Raw genomic sequence first — 21,522 nt, 5'->3', positions numbered from 1 at the left:
CCGGCGAGTTCAATACAATACAAACAACAAAACCAAGAATAGCAAACAAAATTCCTTCAAAATCCCGACAGCTGCTGAGAGTTTGTGCAACCAAACACTGCCTAAAAGAAAAGAAAAACAGCTACATTAAACGCCACATTCTGCCTTCCCAGCTTATTCTATCAACTTTCTCCATATATTCCCCAAGCGGACCCCACCTGGAAATGTACCATATAAAAAGAAATGATACATTCACCCTTTTTATTATACATTGTACAGACCCACTAGAGAGAGAGACGCTAATGGCGGGTTTTTTCTATTTCTGCGAACGCAACTGCATTGCCGTATTTTCAGTCATCAACGACCTATTACTAACGTGCGCAGCTCGTATATATCTCACGCCCTGAGAGAGAGAGAGAGAGACTGTAAAAAGAATCTTCTCTTTCGTTCTCCTCGGAGAAATCGAGGCGAATCTAGGGTTAGGTTAAAAAAAAAACTGGAAACGATCGCGGTTTTTTTTGATGAAATTCTCGAGCAAGGTCTGATTAGAAAGAGGAAAAAAGATCGGAGCTTGAACCTAGCATTTAGGGTTTTTTTAGGAATTCAGGATTTTAGAGTGGTGCTATCTTTTACTTGAATTCGTGGTTACTGAGGGATCCTCCACAAGGTTCCCTCAGGGATTTTAATGGTGGTTTTTCTGTAATTGATTGGGAACTGGAAGTTTTGTTGTCGTTTTTTAGTCATAAAATATAATTTATTTAGGGTTTTAGGAAGGGTTCTGATGGTTCTGACGAGGTTCGCGTGGCCTTATGGCGGTCACCATGTTTTCCTCAGTGGATCCTTCACAAGGTGAATTTCTTATCTTTTTTTTTTCTTCGTTTTTTTTTTAAAATATTTTTATTTTGCAATTGGATAATGTGAATTTGTGAATTAATTGATTTAGGTGGAGGGAGCATTCTATGACACTGGTGGAGGGATCATCGACAGTCTTCCAGGCGATTTGCGATCTCGAACCGGGTTATCACCAGGTGATCATTGAATTTTCCACTATCTTTTTCGATAATGTCATCAGTGCAAAATCTCTCTATAAATTTAGAATAGATAGATTGACCACAGAATATGAAGTAGCAGAAGATCTTAGAACTTTTTTGTGTGTGGGTAAGCTGGGGTTATATGGACCGCTACCAGTGATTAGATAGAGGAAGATATTACATTTGAGAGTACAAGACACTCTTGCCCAATCCTTAGAACAATGACTAAAGGAGAGGGGGGAGCATGCAGCGTGTGGAGACCATTGAAAACAAACTAAAAACAGTAAAAAAGGAAAGGAAATACATGAACTGACTGGGAATAAATTGGTGGGACCTAGGAGACCTTTGAACTACCAATTAACGAGCAAAAATCTGCAATTAATGGAATAATTTGCCGCGTGATTTGCTTTTATTTGAATGTAATAAATGTCGCTAAAAATAAAAACAATTGCCATTTGGATGCTGTTGTTTTGATACTTATGGTATAACATGTTTGTTTTCTAAATTTTGGTTCCATACATGTATATATACTAATTATGATATCAACATGGTTATTTTGGCAAATTGTTCAAAAAAGCAAAAAGAAAAAGCAAAAAAGAATCTCGCCATATACATGCACAGGCATATTGATGGGTTGTTTCTTCTTATACGCGCTACAGTGTTTAAGTGGCTTGCTTCGAGGGAAACCGAGACCTCATAAAGGAAAGAATTTTGGAGAAAAGATTGCATGCATTTTATTAACAGTTCTCTTTAAATACAAGTAAACCACGCATGATCCATGATTTGTGGACACGGACACGAGTGTCGCATGATCAACGGCTCAACTACTCTTGTCCTATTATTTGTGGACACGGACACGAGTGTCGCATGCTGACACGGACATGGACACGAGGGTCGCATGCCGACACGGACACGGAGTGCCAGACACGACAAACCCCCAAAATTTAAAAACAGAGACACTGCTAAAATAGAAAGTATACATAATCATGATTTGTGGATGCTGATTCGTGTGTCGAGTTTCAACATGGATACGAGGTGTCTAACATGGCAGAACCTAAATTATCTAGAATTGGTGACATCCCGTATATAACAACAAATATTAGTTAAAGAAGAGATAAAAAGAAGAGTTTAGAACAAAAAAAAGAGTTAATAATAAAAGAGTTAAACACAATTTTTAATAAGAAAATAGCTTGTCACATTGGACACGGTACAAAAACGTGTCGACATGCCCACATTAAGTTTGATACTTCTAACACATTTAAAAGTGTCGCATGGAGTGTTGACACGCGTGGACACACATGTCATGTTGTGTGCCAGCAATAAATTCAAAGTGTTACTAAATCATAGCTCCTATCTCTAACTCAATTGTAGAGATACTTCTAGGATTTCTCTAGATGAGTAAATCCTTCTAGCTCTATTAGCTCACACCCTACACATCATCATATCTTTATTAGATAACTTCAAAGAGTGAATCCTACCTCCTTACTCACTTTTTTTGAATGGTAGCCAATTTCATTAACTAAAGACCGAGATGATAAAAATACAGAAAGCAAGCACAAAGCAAGAACAAGAAAAAAAATGAGAAATATAAGATGCATCAAGAAACAGAGCTTCAAGGAGGAAGTGAATCGTAAAGGGCCAAATCCTCCAAAATCACACCATCTCTGGCCAGGGCATCTGCCATCGAATTAGCAAATCTACGAATGCGCCTAAATAGGAACGTTGAAGATCCCATCCAGTCAAGCATTTCGTCACAAAGATCATCAAATCTCCAAGGGTGAGAACCTGCCCCATTGAGCCAACACACACACACACACACACACACACACCCCACATGCAAGGAAAAAGAAAAAAAGGTATGCTGAACTTTCATGAGCAATTCCACAAGAAAGACATGTTTCCTGGAATTTCACCCTTTACTTCTGAATTTTATTCAAGTTTCAGAATTGCATGGCCTGCAAACATTGCATTTCATGGGTTCTAAAAACCCTCCAAATCCCTGTCCAAAAGTCTTCAAAATGTGCCCATTGAATATAAAATAAAGAACAGCGAGAACCTTGGAATTTACAATCTCATTGGCATGGTTGGGTCCACTTGCTTATATCAGCAAGTCAGACTGACATCATGCTGATGTCAGGAACCTGATCCTCTTCAGCCCTGATGTTTCATCTCCCTCCTCGTTCCTTTATACACGAGTCTTGATCTTCCTTGGAGCCGATGGAGATGGTAGGTACACTTGCATCAGTTTAGTGGTAGGGCGATCTCTGCTCTCTGCAGTTTGCTTCTCTTGTATTTTCAGTAATTTTTCTTTTCGGTTGTGAACAAAAAATTGTCATCTTTTCAAGAAATGAAAGGAAAAGCACGGTTTCTTGTTGCGTACAGTTGTTATGGGCTTATATCTGCCATGGATTAACTGGATGCATCTGTTTTGTAATCTGACTCTCTAGTTAAATTGCTTTTTTATTTTTTTGTGATAATTTTCCATTCGACAGTATAAGTTCTTGGTTGATGGTATATGGCATCACGACGAGCAACTACCTTATGTGACTGATGACTACGGGGCAGTTAACAATATCATATATGTAAGGGACCTGGAGTTGGTCCCTCCGATTTTACTTCCTGTGGCGTCTATTCCTGGCATGGATGTGGATAACGATGTTTTTCAGCATGTGGTAAGTTAATCTAGAAGCTAACATTTGATTTTTTGCTCTTTCTTCCTTTTTCATCCTCGATTAGTCGTGGAAAAGTTAATCCTCCTTCATACTTTTGGATTACCTATGTGTTGTTCATTCCTGTCATACCAATCAGGCTTCATTTCAAGGTGCCATTCGTCGGGAGCCTATCACACGGATATCGGATGCCGACATAGGGGTTTCACGGCTCCAGCTTTCCTTACTCTTGTCTAGATATACGGCATATGAGTTGCTTCCCGAGTCAGGCAAGGTTCGCATACTTCACCCGCTTTTTTAGTCATTGGTCTTTTCATCTCACTTGCATGTATCCATTTGTTTGTTGATTGGATGGTCATGTATGTTTTCAGATTTTCGCACTGGATGTTAAAGTGCCCGTGGAACAAGCTTTCCATATCATGTATGAAGAGGTATACATTGTTTAGTTAATCTGTTAATTGGTTTGTGCAGTTTCTTCAATTATAAACCTCTGTTTGATGATTGGAATCTAAATATTTCCCGGTGGCTTTGCCATTTGTCTGATTGTTCTGTTGCATCATTTGTTTGGAGTGTCCTATTCTTTTGGCCAAATGATTTATCTTCCTAAATCACAGTAAGACACTTTGTGCATCATAGCAGTATGGAAGGCTTTGACTAAAGCCTTTGCAGTGCTATTTTGTGTTTTAGTAGACTAATATATCCTTTATTTATTATTGAAAAAAAAGAATTCCTAATATTTTTAAGGGATTTGCTATCGACCATTGCAGAAGGCATTTCGCAGAACGGCTGTTTCATGAGAGCGCAGCCACCTCAGATGAATTAAATGAATACGACAAAATCTGAGCATGTGTCTGCAGTCTGCACTTTCATGCAACAGCAGTTCCGTGAAATGCTTTCTGTGATGGTCCCTAGCAAATCCCTATTTTAAAAGTTCCTTAAAATGCGTTTTCTTCTATTTGTAGCAGTCAATTCCAAAATGCATTAAATTATTATATTTCTTTTCAATAATGATGATTGCATTAGGAAACGTTTACTAGTGCTTAAAAATTTCTATATTATTGTTATTGATTATTTGGATTCTTTCGAAAATATTCATACCTATTTCCACGCAACTTCGCTTGTTTCCGTCTGTCGTGGAATCTTGAACTCATTGGTTTGTGATTATAATGCTGGGGGTAGCTAGTAGTAACTGAACACATTGGTTTGTTATTTTCTTATTGACTTTGGCATGGTCAAACCTCACACACACACACACACAGTTTTTGAATCCATTCCATGTTAGTTGCCAACCTACCTCTGGGTTCCCTTGCTCATTAGCAACTAATGTTACATGAGGACCAAATGGGATACGGACATACCTTTGATCGGTCTGGTGATATGCCCTGTTGATAGGGGTGGCCAACCGGTTCGGTTCTCGGTCCTTGGTTACTTTTTTTTTCGGTTCTCGGTTCCCGGTTCCATGAACCGTAAGAACCGAACTGAACCGTAGTACATAGTAGGACTGAACTGAACCGGACCGAACATAATCGGTTCGGTCCGGTTCTCCGGTCCTAATGGCTAATTACTAATTACTAATTATAATTTATAAAAACTTTTAATTAAAGTTATAATATAAGTTACTTTCTTATTATAAGAATAGTATTAACTATTACTTATTAATATTATAAGTAATTTATATTAATAAGTATATGAATAATAGAAATATAAAAAATATTATATATATATATATTCAAAGTTCGGTTCTTCGGTTCCAGAACCGAACCAAGAACATTAGACCCGGAACCGAACCGAATAAGTTCGGTTCTTCATCAGTGGAACCGAACCGGACCCAAAATATTTTTAAACAGTTCGGTTCCGGTTCGGTTCTTTGGGTTTGGTTCGGTTCTGGCCACCCCTACCTGTTGAGCAGTGAGGGAGGACCAGTGAGAGTAACCAGTAACGGTAGTACGAGCTGCTTCCCTTCCTCCGTTTCCAATGGAGGGAAGGAACTGATGTAGCTGATTATGTGAGTCGGTGTTTAAAAACTTATACTTGAACAGAAACTCGGCCAAGGTTAAACCCAGTCACCTTAGGCAACTCAAAGGAGTTATTGATTGACTTGATTGGGCCAAAACTTGTCAACTCGGGGAAGTCAAACATTGACTCAGGGTGCTTTTGAACAGTGATATGCACCGTGTGCAACTTTGTATTAGGAAATGAAGTGACAAACTGATGTCCTTTAGTGGGCTTCCAGCTAGGGAAGGAAACTGAAGGAGGTAAATCTTAACGAGGAAATAGTAAAGGTGAGTCAGGTGACAACGTGAGGAACCGTGCAAACACAGTTAATTTTGGTTCCTAACCATTGTTTTGCTTAGGGCCTTCATTATTTTGGGCAAGAAGCTTGTATTACCTGAAAGTACAATCTTGTGAGATGGCATTCTCGGTACTGCTAGAAGTCTGATGTGGTCCAAGAAAGTACTGTTTTGAATTATCCTAGCAGAAAGCCGTGCCCATGTAGCAGTTGCAAAATGAAATGAGAATTTTATATTTTTTTTCTTTTTCTTTTTTGACAAAAGAACGGTTGTAAAGCAAATCGACGGAAAATTTTAAAAGGTGCCAACCCCAAAAATATGAGAAAGTGCAATATTTAACTCTGTGCAGGCAAATTTTTTTTTGGGGGGCGGAGGGGCTGTATAAGCTGGGATTGAACCTCCGACCTCCAGGTTGATGAACAGAGCCTTGGCCATTGAGCTAGAGGCTCAATCTCTGCAGGCAAAGGATATCAGACTTTTCAATTGAAAAAGGAAAAAAACTATAATCTTTGGTAAATATGAGAAACAGAAGAAACACGTACTCGATAAATGGTTCTCTAATGAAAAACTGGAAAAAGAAAGAATCATAGGTGGGGTGAGGGTCTTCTAAACAAGAAGACCTGGTAAGCATGGGGTTGTACCTTGACCAAGAAACCATCCAAACAAATTTAATTTGGTAGTGTCTTACAAAAGAAGAAATAATTAATGTGATTGGTTTTAACCCCTGTTTTGCTTAGTGCCTTATGTTGAGCAAGAAGCTTGTATTAGCTGAAAGTACACTCTCGTGGGATGACATTCTCAGTGCTCGTAACAGTCTGCCTAATCGGGTTTGAATCATGACGGAAGAAAATCATGCTCATGCGGTGAATTAAAATGAAATAGAAAGAGAATAACAGTTATGAATCAAATGGAAGGAACATTTAAAATTTGGAGTTGGAAGCTACTGAAACTTGCATCAACCCCAAAAATATGAGATGAGCGAATGACCCATATTTGACGATGCACATGCAAATGTTGTTAGATTATTTATTTTAAAATAAAAAACACCTTTTTTGGTAAATAGGAGAAATAGGAGAACCATGTAGTTCAGAAAAGTCTCTCTCTCTCTCTCTCCTCTATTTGATATAATTTAGAAAACTTTTGGAATGCATGATTGAGATGCGAAGGAGAAGGTGAGATGTTTTGGTTGAGGGCATTTTTATAGCCTTCAAAGATTCTATTTTTAGGTATTCTTAAGGTCTCTTGGCTAGGAGACCTTAATGCTTGAGGATATGGGGAATGTGGGGTTACGAATTGGTTAAGGTCTTTATGGAAGGTGGTGACTAAAAGAGGGACAGTTTCAAAATGACACATTCCGTCTCTTCATTCCTTGAACTTCATATCAAGCTTTAGTATGTTTTAAGAATGTGAATCCTTTAAATTGATCATCCCACACTTTTGAATGTTTAGATAATCAGATATTTGATCTTTTTGGAGAAATCAAGTTGCATAGTAATATGGGTAAATCTAATTTGTTCTGCACAGCTTGTTAATACTTCTATTTAACCTGTATATCCAGCATTCTTTTACAAAACAGTGGAGGTCATACAAGGAAGTTCAAAAGAACAGAATTCATGATAGATCCTGTACTACAACATGAGAACAAAAGAAGTAAAAGGGGAAAACTCTTCAAAAATAAGGTGGCATCTCACAATAAACTGGAAAGACAAGCTTTAAATCTTAAGGCATAATTCCATCAACATAATCATCCATTGAAAGAAATGTCTTACTACTTTATATAATCCCTCAAGTTTTTCTTAACTTTTTCTTCAAGCAACCCAAACTTTTTCTTCTAGTCTATCATGAACTCTCAAAGACCCACTCAATTTTCTAAACATGTTGGGATTCTCAAATTAACAAATAGAAAGATATATTATTCACTCTTTTCTTAGAGGGAGAACACAAACTGTGTAAACTCACTGCCAACTTTAATGAAAAATTCACCAAAATTCTCCTTAAACAGAACCAATATCCACTACGAAGTTTCACCCTAACCAAAGTCCTAAAGACCCCTACCACTCAATTTAGAAAGAAAAAAACTAATTAACATTCAATTAGATGCAACTTAAAACCCACCTACACTAGTCTTAAAAATCAGTTAGAAGTTCCATAAATCCTTGCAAAATAAGAATTATCCAGCCTCTAAAATTTCAGACCGAAATAGTCCTCTAGACCTTTGTTATCTTCAACTTCAAGTTTCAAGGACAGGGTTTTGTGCTATGCGTTGAATTTACTGTTGACACGTGTCCACACATGTCAACACTGACATGTGTGTCAACACATATCGACACTCCTTTTGACACTTGTATATGTATTGCTAGCATTGCCATACTTAACGTGGGTGTGTTGACATGTTTGTGTACTGTGTCAAGTGTGACATAATGTTTATATTTGAATATTGTGTTTAACTCTTTTATTATTGACTTTTCTTTAACTAATCTTTGTTGCTATTCCCACTCCTCCCCTCAACCTAAAACCCTAAACAAACTCTTCTCTCAATATTATATTCATTGTATCCTAATGGTCTCTCATTCTTGCTGCAGTTTGGAGTATCTTATTATCTCATGTTTTTTAGACTTGTATTTGCTTAATCCTAAGATTTATTAGTTTGCTAAAAATATCATATATATATATATATATATATATATATATATATATATATATTTTGCAAATGTTGATTAATAATTAATAATTTTAGGGCGATGATAAATTCGCACCCCTTGTAGGATAATTCACACCCCTTTAAAGGAGGGTATGTCGTAGACTTTAACGCTTTTTAACGTCAATTGACGTTAAAGGTGTGCGAATTATCCTACAGGGGGTGCGGATTTATCCTTGCCGTAATTTTATATGTATGTAAGCGTATAGGCATGTCTCTGTTTCTGGATTTTCAGTGGTTGCTGTGTCGAACACCTCGTATCTATGTCGACACCAGACACGCGAGTCCATGTCCATAAATCATAGGTTTTATGTTGCTTCAAATCCCTTGCGGTTGGAGAGAACTCGTCCCGGATTTCTCTGCATCCTTGCATCGAAAAATTTTGATTTAGCAGATTCATCTTTAAAAACTTCATGTTAAGATTTTCGGGAAAACCTTTCTGGCGAGTTCAAGTATTTTGAGTATTGTGGCATGGTGGCTTTTGCGGGCTTCGTGTCCTTGATCATTGAAGTTCTCCATTCAAACAGTCTCCTAAATCACTTATATTCCACATGATAAATTCTTGTTGAAAATTCAGGATATAAGTGGCAATCCTCTGTGGACATTTGAGGAGAAGAAGAAAAGGAAAAAAGGAGAGATGAAGAGGAAGAAAGAGCAGTTGAGAGGGGAAGTGGAGTTCTTGAATTCCCTGTTCATTCATACTCCACTTGTTATTTCCTCCTTTTAAAAGATTACAACCTTGAAAAGACAGTTATTCCCTTCAGAAAGAAATAAAAGATCCAAGACCCATACGATACATAACTTACAATACTCCAACTCAAGTTGGAACAAAAATATCAATATGCCCAACATGCCTAGGATATATAACAACCGAGCCTTACATACACCCTTGGTGAGAATATCAGCCAACTGTAATTGAGTAGTGACATAGGGTATGTAAATTAGCCTATCCCACATCTTTTTCTTTATGAAATGATGATCCACCTCGATATGCTTGGTACAATCATTCTATACTGGATTGTGTGAAATGCTGCTCACTTTCACACACCACTCATCACTGTCTTGTTGTCACATTGTCATCAACACTCATTTGATATGATCACATCTCGCGCTTATTGCGTTGAGACCTATGATTTGTGGACACGGGCATGAGTGTCATCTGTCGACACTGACACGGTGTGTCGGACACAGTAAACCTCCAAGATTTAGAAATGGGGACACGGCTAAAATAGAAAGTTTTTATAATCGTCGATATGGATTGGTGTGTCGAGTTTTGACAAGGATCTGAATTGTATGACATTGCAACATCTGAAAATCTAGAAATGGTGACACATACATACACAAAAAATTATTGATTATTACGCATATGTATCCACACGCCCACATTAGCTCTAACACTCCTAGCAATACATTTGAAAGTGTCCAAAGGAGTGTCGAGACGAGTGGATACGCGTGTCTTGTCGGACACCGCAAGACATGCGTGTCAGCAATTAATTCAAAGTGTCGGCTAAATCATAGATTGAGACTCATGAAGTTCAATTTGATAGTGTTTTTCTTGAATCAATTGATACTGGATGCCTGTGAACTTGGTTTCACTTTGACTTCAGAATCCTGTTGTCCATTTTTCACAGGGCCTTTCTGTTGTGCCTCTTTGGGATGATTTTAAGGGACAGTTTTCGGGAATGCTGACTACTTCTGATTTCATATCAATCTTAACAAAGGTATGGATGATCATTTTGTTATTAAATTCTCTCATCTTTTGTAAATTTATAGAACTTTTCAATGTTGTTATTATTATTATTATTATTATTATTCTGTTACTAGGAAGCATAACTTTTTTATATAGCTCAGCAAAAGGAAAGGTCAAAAATGAAATTTTATGATCTTAGTCTAATGTTATTTTCTTTTTAGAATTGCAAGTGTGCTAATCAGGTTAACTTTTCAACAGTAAACTTCTGTAGGGATTTTCTAGAATTCCTGTTGATCCATCTTTGGTACAATAGACACACGTTAATCCCGTGTTTAGTTTTATTGGTCTGGTGATTATGAACTTTGCCATTTAACATATGATATTTTCACATTTTCAAAAGAAAAGAAAAAATCATATGATATTTTCATGTGCTGTTCCATTGGTTCTTGTCATAATACGTGCGTAACTGTAGTTCCACGCATATTTCTGCTTGGTGGTACTGACTTAGTGCAAATTCTCAACTCAATCGAAAGTGTTACTCAGAATTTAGCTGTATATTTGTGCTTCTTACTATATGTCGATTCTTCTGTGCATCCACTTGTATCTGATTTCATATCAATCTTAACAAAGGTATGGATGATCATTTTGTTATTCCATTGGTTCTTGTCATAATACGTGCGTAACTGTAGTCCATGCATATTTCTGCTTGGTGGTACTGACTTAGTGCAAATTCTCAACTCAATCGAAATTGTTACTCAGAATTTAGTTGTATATTTGTGCTTCTTACTATATGTCGATTCTTCTGTGCATCCACTTGTATCTTTTTCACATGAGATTATTGAATAACAATTTCAATCACACTACCTGGAAGGAGATATAGCTGATAAATTATGTTGATTGATCACATAGATCAATCAGAAGCAACCAAAGAGAATTCTCTTCAAAAATTTAATTCATGAAATAAGACTGCAGAATATCCTGGCAGAACATTCTTCAAAAAAAAAAAAAAAAAATCCCAGCAGAACACTATATCTATCTAGATCCTATTTCGCAAAATCTACTCCTATGATCATTAAAGTGCTTATTTCCATTCTACTACCATCCAAGATCATTTAAACGTTGAATAAATAATTCTTAGTTCTCTCACACAGAAAAACAGCTAAATGTTGTACACAATCTCAGCAAAGATCATCTCATAAAGAACTTGAGAGAATTCTTCAAATCTTTGTCATCTGTTAAAATTTCCCTGCTGTAGATCACTTTCTAATTTATCTTCAGCCCCAAAAGCTTCTTCTCCCAAATTAGGTTTACTTTTCAACAGTAAACTTCTCTAGGGATTTTCTAGAATTCCTGTTGATCCATCTTTGGTATAATAGACACACGTTAATCCCGTGTTTAGTTTTATTGGTCTGGTGATTATGAACTTTGCCATTTAACATATGATATTTTCACATTTTCAAAAGAAAAGAAAAAGTCATATGATATTTTCATGTGTTGTTCCATTGGTTATTGTCATAATACGTGCGTAACTGTAGTTCCACGCGTATGACAGAGTGGATTGGCAATGTTTAGATTATTTTCTTGAAAGGATGGGTTTCGGTGTGAAGTGGCGGGGGTGGATTAGAAGCTGTTTATCTTCAGCCTGTTTTTCCATTCTTATTAATGGCTCTTCAAAAGGTTTTTTCAACTCTTCCCGAGGCTTGCGCCAAGGGGATCCTCTCTCTCCCTTTCTATTTGTAATTGTAGCTGAAGCTTTGAGCCTGCTGTTGGTGAAAGGAAGATCGGAGGGACTGGTCTCAGGGGTTAAATGCAACCAGAATGGGATTGAGGCATCGCATTTACAATTTGCGGATGATACGTTACTTTTTAGCTCCCCTCAGGCTTCAAAGATTCTCAACCTAAAGGCGATTCTCCGTTTTTATGAACTAGTAACAGGGCTCAGATCCAACTTCTCTAAATCAAGATTGTATGCTGTGAATATCGATGAGGCAGAAGCATCTAGTTTAGCCAATATCATGGGATGTTCCTTGGAAAGTCTGCCTTCATCCTATTTGGGATTGCCTTTGGGGTTGGGTCGACCTAACAAATGTGCATGGGATCCCATTGTGGAAAGAATCGAAAGAAGACTAGATTCTTGGAAGAGGAATTTGGTCTCTAAAGGAGGAAGATTAACCTTGATTAAGGCAGTTTTGGCCAATATTCCCATTTATCAGTTATCCTTATTTAAATGCCCCATGCATGTTGTTAAGCGTATTGAACAGATTTAGAGAAGATTTCTGTGGGGGGGGGATCGGAGAAGAAGAGGTCTTTGGCTTTAGTTAGTTGGGAAAATATCTGCAAGCCAGTCCAAGGAGGAGGTCTCGGTATTAGAAGGATAAAGCAGGTTAATCAAGCCCTAATGGGAAAATGGCTGTGGAGGTTTGGGGAGGAAAAAGAGAGGCTATGGGCTAAAGTAATAGCAGGGAAATATGGTGTTGCTCCAGGTAACTGGGTTTCTCTGAATAGCTTGTGCAAACCTGGGGTGACAATTTGGCGGGATATTCTCTGTCTAAACTCCAACTTTGATCGAGGTGTTAGATACAGAGTGTACTCTGGCGACAGGATCTCCTTTTGGTCCATGAGGTGGTGCTCTAGTTCCCCCTTAAAAGTTTTATTCCCTGACCGATTGTTAGTTGCTGATGATAAGTCAGCATTAGTGAAAGATTGTTATGAGAGAATAACTGGTAAAGTTATCTGGAAACCTCTTTTTAGGAGAAATTTCTTTGATAGAGAACTGCCTTCGGTGCTTAATTTCTTTCAGGTCCTTGATCAGAATTACATCAGCTTATCAGGGGGGACAGACGGCTCTGGGTTTTAAACTCGTCTGGATGCTTTTCAGTCAAGTCCTTCTATAATAGTTTGATGTCTTACGAGGAGAATCCATTGGCAGCAAGGGTGTGGAAAATAAAGGCTCCCCCAAGAGTTTGTTTCTTTGGCTGGTCAGCGTTAGGCAACAAGATCTAGACGGTGGACTTTCTGAGAAAGAGGAATATGTTGATTATCGACCACTGTGCTCTGTGTATCGAATCAGGGGAGTCGGTAGATCACATCTTCATCCACTGCAAAGTAGCTCGTGAGGTATGGGGAAGGATTTTGGAACGGTTTGGTATGAATTGGGTTTTTCCCTCTTCTATTAAAGAATTATTTGAAGGCTGGCCATGTAATCCATGGGGGAAAAAAGGAAAGACTTTATGGTGGCTTTCATTGTTGGCCTTATTATGGGTGTTGTGGATTGAAAGGAATAACAGAGCATTCGAAGGTAAAGCTAAATCTTCGTATTTTCTATTCATCAAGGTCATTGCACTCTCTATCTCTTGGGCTCGGGCTATCCCGCTTTTCCAATTTGTGTCGGCCTTTGATCTGTGGGAGGGATGGGGAGTAGTATGTAATAGTAAGGAAACTATTAATGTAACTTCTCAGGTCTGGCGCTCTCCCTCCGTGGGGCTAGTAAAATTAAATTTCGATGGCTCCAGCTTGGGTAATCCGGGCCCTGCTAGGATCGGTGGTGTCCTGAGAGATTGTACAGGTGCGGTCATTAAGGCTTTCTCTGGTTCAATCGGATCAGCAGATTCTAGTGAAGCTGAGGTAAGAGCAGTTCATCAAGGCATTCTGAGTATGGCAAGGGATAGATTAGGCAGTTGCATTGTAGAGGGTGACTCGCTTAATGTTATAAGATGGCTTAGGGGCCCTTTGAGTCCTCCGTGGAGATTTCTACACTTCTTTGATGAGATAAAAGATCTATCCGAAGGGCTTTCGGTATTATACCAGCATGTGAGAAGATCGGCTAACGCTATGGCAGATAAGTTGGCAAAGGACGGAGTTTCAAAGCAGGTTTTAGAGCTTTTTGATTTTCTTCCGCCCTAATTGAATATGGTGGGGTTGTAACTGTCTTTTGTATCGTCTGTGTATGTCTTTGTACTGTAAGGGGGACCTTCTCAGTCTTCTTTTAATGAAATCCGTTACCATTCAAAAAATAAAATAAAATTGTAGTTCCACGCATATTTCTGCTTGGTGGTAGTGCAAATTCTCAACTCAATCGAAAGTGTTACTTAGAATTTAGTTGTATATTTACGCTTCTTACTATATGTCGATTCTTCTGTGCATCCACTTGTATCTGATTTCATATCAATCTTAACAAAGGTATGGATGATCATTTTGTTATTAAATTCTCTCATCTTTTGTAAATTTATAGAACTTTTCAATGTTATTATTATTATTATTATTATGATTATAATTATGATTATGATTATTATTATTATTATTATTCCTTTACTAGGAAGCATAACTTTTTTATATAGCTCAGCAAAAGGAAAGGTCAAAAATGAAATTTTATGATCTTAGTCTAATGTTATTTTCTTTTTAGAATTGCAAGTGTGCTAATCAGGTTAACTTTTCAACTGTAAACTTCTGTAGGGATTTTCTAGAATTCCTGTTGATCCATCTTTGGTACAATAGACACACGTTAATCCCGTGTTTAGTTTTATTGGTCTGGTGATTATGAACTTTGCCATTTAACATATGATATTTTCACATTTTCAAAAGAAAAGAAAAAATCATATGATATTTTCATGTGCTGTTCCATTGGTTCTTGTCATAATATGTGCGTAACTGTAGTTCCACGCATATTTCTGCTTGGTGGTACTGACTTAGTTCAAATTCTCAACTCAATCGAAATTGTTACTCAGAATTTAGCTGTATATTTGTGCTTCTTACTATATGTCGATTCTTCTGTGCATTCACTTGTATCGTTTTCACATGAGATTATTGAATAACAATTTCAATCACACTACCTGGAAGGCGATATAGCTAATAAATTATGTTGATTGATCACATAGATCAATCAGAAGCAACCAAAGAGAATTCTCTTCAAAAATTTAATTCATGAAATAAGACTGCAGAATATCCCGGCAGAACATTCGTCAAAAAAAAAAAAAAAATCCCAGCAGAACACTATATCTATCTAGATCCGATTTCGCAAATCTACTCCTATGATCATTAAAGTGCTTATTTCCATTCTACTACCATCCAAGATCATTTAAACGTTGAATAAATAATTCTTAGTTCTCTCACACAGAAAAACAGCTAAATGTTGTACACAATCTCAGCAAAGATCATCTCATAAAGAACTTGAGAGAATTCTTCAAATCTTTGTCATCTGTTAAAATTTCCCTGCTGTAGATCACTTCCTAATTTATCTTCAGCCCCAAAAGCTTCTTCTCCCAAATTATGGAACTTAGCAAATCTGAAACTTTCCACTTTTCTGTAATTTACTAGTACAGTTTTGTCCAAAGAGTTGCTTTTCAAAATCCACTCAAATCCCTCACAAAATTGGTTTTTCAACTTGTTGCACACCTTCTAATTGAGTTCCTGTCCACATTCTTTCATCTCCAAGCATAGAAACCTCCAATTGGGAAACTTTCTCAGTTCCTACGTGTTTGCCATTATTGTAAAATCTAGCTAGAGTGTGATGAATCATTAGAGGTAGATCAGAGGAGAGTTTGAATGGAGTAAAAGCTCAGTTCTATTTGTTATGATGAAAATCAGGTTACAAGTCATATGTATAGGATGTGGTCAAAATGACCAGTCCCCTAATACAGTAAAACTATAATCGATCACTTCTATCACTCTTCAAACTAACATGTTCCCTGGAACTTGTTAAGCTTGACTAAATAATGACGGTGGTCAGCTGTGAATCCTTTCATGAAGATATTTGCAATTTGTTCTTGACTTTTAAGTTGTAACATAGCATTATGAGATTTCTCTATTCTCAGCCTTTTCCCTAAGAAAGTGATAGTCAATCTCGACATGTTTGGTCCTGGAGTAAAAAACAGGATTTTGTGAAAACTTGGCAGTGCTTTGGTTGTCACCAACGCACCATACAATTGGAGGACAGTAGAGTGGTTGAGCTTGCACGATATATAATGGTTAAGCGCCCTTTCCCTATCTCGAAATTCCTCTTAGTCTTGGTACTCGTTCCAAATCATTGTGGGATCCAGTGATATACTAGATTGAAAAATAATTGGTGCATGGATGTCGCACATTCTCTTCTTGTAAAGAACATTTTGGAGATGATTCCAATGGAAAGCTTTGGTGAGAATGCCAACAAGCTGATCTTTTGACCTGGCATGTGGAACCATAATGGTCCTTGTCTTTTTTTAATGGTATAATCCTTCTATAATGGTCCTTGTCTCCACCTTCTCCCTAAGAATGTCACAATAAACCTTTGTATTTTATTCTCTTGTGAAACACTGGATTAGAGGTAATTTGAATAGTTCATTTGCTTGAAATTTCTTTTTCATATTTATCTGAACAACTTGAAAATTTTAAAATGTTGCTACTATTTTCAGCACATAAGAAGTTTATGATAATGTGATAAAAAGGAATGCCTTTCTCATGTGCTGATTGATAAACCTTATCCATTTGACCATGGGAAGCATCTTACCCATGTGAAATATGATCTAACAGAACACTTTACATGAGATTATTGACTCTAATTATTATGCAATCCGGAACCTTGATTCTTCCCAGTAAGAATGATACACATGGTCACGGGGCCTTGCCACCCTCATAGGCTTGCTGCTTTACCACATCACTTCACATTGTGTATTTCATCTTTAAAATTTTATACTTAAAAAACTACCAAAAATCAGTAAATCCCGAGCAATCCCCAGAAGTGTGCTGCTGTCTTCTTGGTGCTGAATATGTCTGCATTGTTAATATTATTTGTTCAAGATTACTTCTAATATGGACATGTTTTCTCTTTTACTCTTTCATTTCTATTGTACTAGTCAATTTGACATGCATTTCTCACTTTTCCTTTTCCTATTTGCTTGTACATTGAATATCCCTTTTTTTATTCGTACGTTTAGATACAAGAATGCTTCAAAAATTATGTACATCTTTCAGAAGTGAAATGTGATGCATGCATTATGTATTACTACATGTATGATGGAGCAGGCTTTGTTTTCCGTAGCTTCTAGGGGCTACACGGATTTTAGAATCCTGGTTTTCCTCAAAATCTTGGATGGGAGACAAGAGAAGGACACCGTCCGTTTCGCTTCTCTTTAGAATCTTGAATTTTAAGTAAGAAATCCAGGTTTTAGAAATCTCTCTACATCCTGAGATTTCTAAAACCTGGAAACATGGGATGATCTCCTGCTCTTTTGCTGACAGAAAGAAGGGCGAGAAATCAGAAAACAACTGTTGGTCTCCTTCTTCTCTCATCTCCCATCTACGATTTTGAGGAAATTCAAGATTCTAAAATCCGCGCATCCAAACGCCCCCCCCCCCCTAGTCTTGGTAGTGCTATATACTTTTCATTTATTGCATAGTCACTGCTTGATAGTTGTTTCCATGGTGTTTTTGGCTTCCTTATTTATGAGATAAAAAGAAATGATAGAAACAAATTTCTTAATCATGTGCTGTTAGATAACCTTGTCCCGTTTGCAGCTTCATACTAATGGATCAATCCTAACCAGCGAAGAGCTTGAGATGCATTCAATTTCTGCTTGGAAGGAAGGGAAACTCCAAATTACTAGTAAATCTGAAGGGCCTGAGCGTCCATTTAGAAGACCTATGATCCAAGTAAGGCTTCTCAGTAATTAGAGAACCAAATGTTTATGCAAATTGCCATGTAATCGTTATTATCATGCGCGTTGGGCCATGATGGTTTCTGTTCTTGTCATTATTTAATTAAAATCAAAGCCATCAAAATCATTCAAATAATCGTGTCAAGAATTTTTGTGAATCTTAGAAGCTCCCTCTACCGAAAAGAATTTACAATGAAGTATACTGTAGCTTTGATGCTAATTTTTTCTTGATGTGGTAGTATCTATGGTTCTGGGACGTTGTGATTCGCTGTTAATTAGAACACCGTGTCTGAATTTGACATAAGTTGCTGTAAATTCCATGAAGTAGCCATTCTTAATTTGTGAGTTCCTTGAACTGAATTAGACTAATTTTTCCTATTAGTAAATGTTTTGTAGAGTTAAACCATGCAAATTAATAGACTGAACCTCAATCTCCACAGAAAGGTAAGATTCACAAGCAATGCCAGGAATGCTTACTCTTCTAGCTCTACCTTTTTTTTTTACCGACACTCTGAAAACTTTATTAAAGATAGTTTACCAGAGTTAGGATGCCACGATTTAAAATACAAATTTAAAGCTACACCAGTTGTGTTGAATTGGTGCAACTAGATAATGTGGCCCTATAATCTAGTTACTTTAATATAGATAAAAGTAGTCTTCAAATATGTTGAGATTGTATATAATTTTATAATTAATTTAAACTCATCAGAGCGAGGCAAGGCTTTTCATGAGTGAATTCTTTTTCTTTTTTCTTTTAATTGAATGGTAACATGGGTAGAAACAGTGAGGAAAGACTTGATAGCTAGGAACATAACAGAGAACATAACCTTGGATATGATAGAATGGAAGAAAATGATCCACGTAGAAGAACCCAACTAGAACCAGGATTAGAGCCGGGTAGATCCCTTTTACCTTCTTCATGAATTTTTTTTCTAAAGGATTCATTTGGCCGACCCCAACTAGCTTGGGACAAAGGCTTTGTTGAGTTGAGTTGAGAATTGAATGGCAACAGATTTCATTGAAAAGAGGGAAGACTGAGAAAGTCGCCCGAGAGTGGAGAGAGAAAACAAAAATGGGAAAAACAGACAGTACAAACATGACCATAGAGGCCAATCATGGAGGTAAGAAATCGAACAACACTAAATTCAGCTTATGTATGCCCTCCCTAGCAAGATTGTCAGCAATCTCATTTGCAGATCTCCTCACATGCGCAAAAGTGAGAGAGGAGCCTTCCGTTCTATACTTGATCTCGTCAAAGAACCGAGCAAATCTCCAAGGAGGCACCAATGAGCCCCTTAGCCACCTTATAACATTGAGAGAGTCTCCTTCTACAATAGTTTGGGCCATGCTATCTTTGTCCAGCAGCCTTAAACCTTGATAAACCGCCCTAACCTCTGCTTCGCTAGCATCGGCTGACCCAATTCACCATATGGTTTTGGTTGATCAATTCTCAACAGCCAGGGACTATCTTTCTTGCAAACCCTCAAGGACCCCACTAGTCCCTGGTGGTTTGGTCGAAGCCAGAGCATGCTCGTTATTTTCTTTTTTTGAAATGGAAGCCAGAGCATGCTCATTTTCACACCTTAATACCAATACTGGAGTTATTCCTCCCACTGAACGCATCTTAACACCATAATATTAATCTGAAGCTTTTCTTCCTACTGGATAGAAATAATTGCCCCTTTAGTGAAGAAAACCATCTTACTGAGACGGTTAATTCATACTCATTTGGAACTCCTCTGGGCAACATGGTAATGAGGACCATAGGTGCGTGGGGCCCAATAAGTGACATATTTGCCCAATAGGACTTTTAGAGATTTTACTTTCATGTTATTTACTCTTTGAAATTTTATTTCCATGTTATTTAGATATAGGATTTTATTTTCCATGTTATTTTATTGCCTATATATATGGATGTCTCATGTATTGGAGAGTTTAGTTTTTTGGAATAATGTTATTGGAAATTTCTTGGCGCAATGGTAAGGTTGCTCCGCTGTGACCTGGTGGTCACTGGTTCGAGTCACGGAAACAGCCTCTCTGCAAAGCAGGGGTAAGGTTGCGTACATCTTGCCCTCCCCAGACCCAGCAATGGTTGGAGCCTCGTGCATTGGGCTGCCCTTTTATTATTGGAAATTTCTCCCCTCAGGTTTTTCTTCCCTTTTCTTCTTCTTCTCTTCCCTCTTCTTCTCTTCTCCTCTTCCCTCTTCCCTCTTTCCCTTTCTCCTCCTCCTCCTCCTATTCTTCTTCTTCTTCTATTTTTCTCGTTCTTTTCTCGTTCTTTTCTCCTCTTTCTCTTCTCCTGGCCTGCATCACATGGCTTAATGGTTTTGGGGGCAACTAGGAATGCTCTGTGCATTGCTAGTGCATTTTTTTCCAATTTTCCCAACTAGAGATTCCATTTTAAATTCATTGTGCATTAAATTAAAAAAAATCATTAATTTGATGTCTGAACTTGTAAATCCTGTTTCATCCTTGTATTGTTGTTATTGGTGATTTAGCCATTTAGATTTTGGTTCCCTTATCTCTGTCCTTTTCTCTTTTCTTTCTTGCTTACATTCAGTGTCTGATATCTGTAGGCCAGTCCACATGACTCTCTAAAAGATGTGGCTCTGAGGATTCTGCAAAATGGGATATCCACAGTTCCTATCATCCATTCTTCCATGCAAGATGGGTCATGTCCCCAGCTATTACATGTTGCATGTCTCTCTGGGATACTAAAGTGTATATTCTATTTAACCCTGCTTGTTTTTACTCTTCTCACCCATACTCCATGGTATTGTTTAAGCATTAACTTTCCCCTGTCAAATGTTCAGATATATGCAGGCATTTTAGACACTCCCCTGGGTCAGTGTCACTTTTACAGCAACCAATTTATGCGATTTCGTTAGGTACATGGGTCACAGGGATAGGCAGAGGTAATGGACGTCAACTAGCAATGTTGCGGTCAAATGCCCCTCTAAGTTCTGCCCTTACTTCATTAATGGAAGGTATGGGTGTATTATTTATTGGTTTCCAGCTTTTAAGAGAGCAATATCATTGTGTAGAAATGAAACTTATCTTGCCATGAACTTCTTGTACATCCCTCTAACATCAACATATGTTAGAATTAAATACTGTATTAAGAAACTTGATTGCTATACTTACAAATAATTTTATCAATTGATAAGTTCTCTAAGTCTACAACTTTAAGAAATGGGCAATAATTGTGATATAAATTAAAGCAATAACAACAGAACAAGGATACAACTGGGGAAGGGAAAGAAAGTGGGACATGGTATTATTTGAAAGATTCTTAGGCATGCTTATATTTATGATTTTTTTTTTTTTCATTTCCCCTTCCAAATTTGACAGATGGTAAATGAGTGGACTGGAAGTCATGCTCAAATTTAAGTTTTGTACTATATTGGTATTTCTATCTATCTTAATTGGACACTTTGAAATGGGTGCCACATTTCCATCCAACACTTCAATTTCAAGTCTAAATGTCTTACCTGGGTAACATGGATTTTTGGCACCCTGTTTGGTATGTGATGCAA

General features: G+C 37.4%; 1 protein-coding gene across 1 annotated transcript in view; it reads left to right on the top strand.

The window, feature by feature from the left end:
• The first annotated feature begins 261 nt into the window (after positions 1 to 261).
• The window catches only part of LOC143860511 (sucrose nonfermenting 4-like protein), a 35,384-nt gene continuing 14,123 nt past the window's right edge, over positions 262 to 21,522 (top strand). The window contains exons 1-9 of the mRNA XM_077371191.1: positions 262 to 828; positions 923 to 1,007; positions 3,503 to 3,682; positions 3,819 to 3,953; positions 4,051 to 4,110; positions 10,300 to 10,389; positions 17,847 to 17,981; positions 20,563 to 20,707; positions 20,800 to 20,973. Coding sequence (XP_077227306.1) covers positions 761 to 828; positions 923 to 1,007; positions 3,503 to 3,682; positions 3,819 to 3,953; positions 4,051 to 4,110; positions 10,300 to 10,389; positions 17,847 to 17,981; positions 20,563 to 20,707; positions 20,800 to 20,973 — 1,072 coding nt within the window. The 5' untranslated portion in view covers positions 262 to 760. The remainder of the gene's footprint in view (positions 829 to 922; positions 1,008 to 3,502; positions 3,683 to 3,818; positions 3,954 to 4,050; positions 4,111 to 10,299; positions 10,390 to 17,846; positions 17,982 to 20,562; positions 20,708 to 20,799; positions 20,974 to 21,522) is intronic.

The sequence above is a fragment of the Tasmannia lanceolata genome, unplaced genomic scaffold (assembly GCF_043159265.1).
Source record: "Tasmannia lanceolata isolate RefF3 unplaced genomic scaffold, GAP_Taslan_0.1 ptg000037l, whole genome shotgun sequence".
Lineage (NCBI taxonomy): Eukaryota > Viridiplantae > Streptophyta > Magnoliopsida > Canellales > Winteraceae > Tasmannia > Tasmannia lanceolata.
This window is presented reverse-complemented; position numbering and strand designations above follow the sequence as displayed.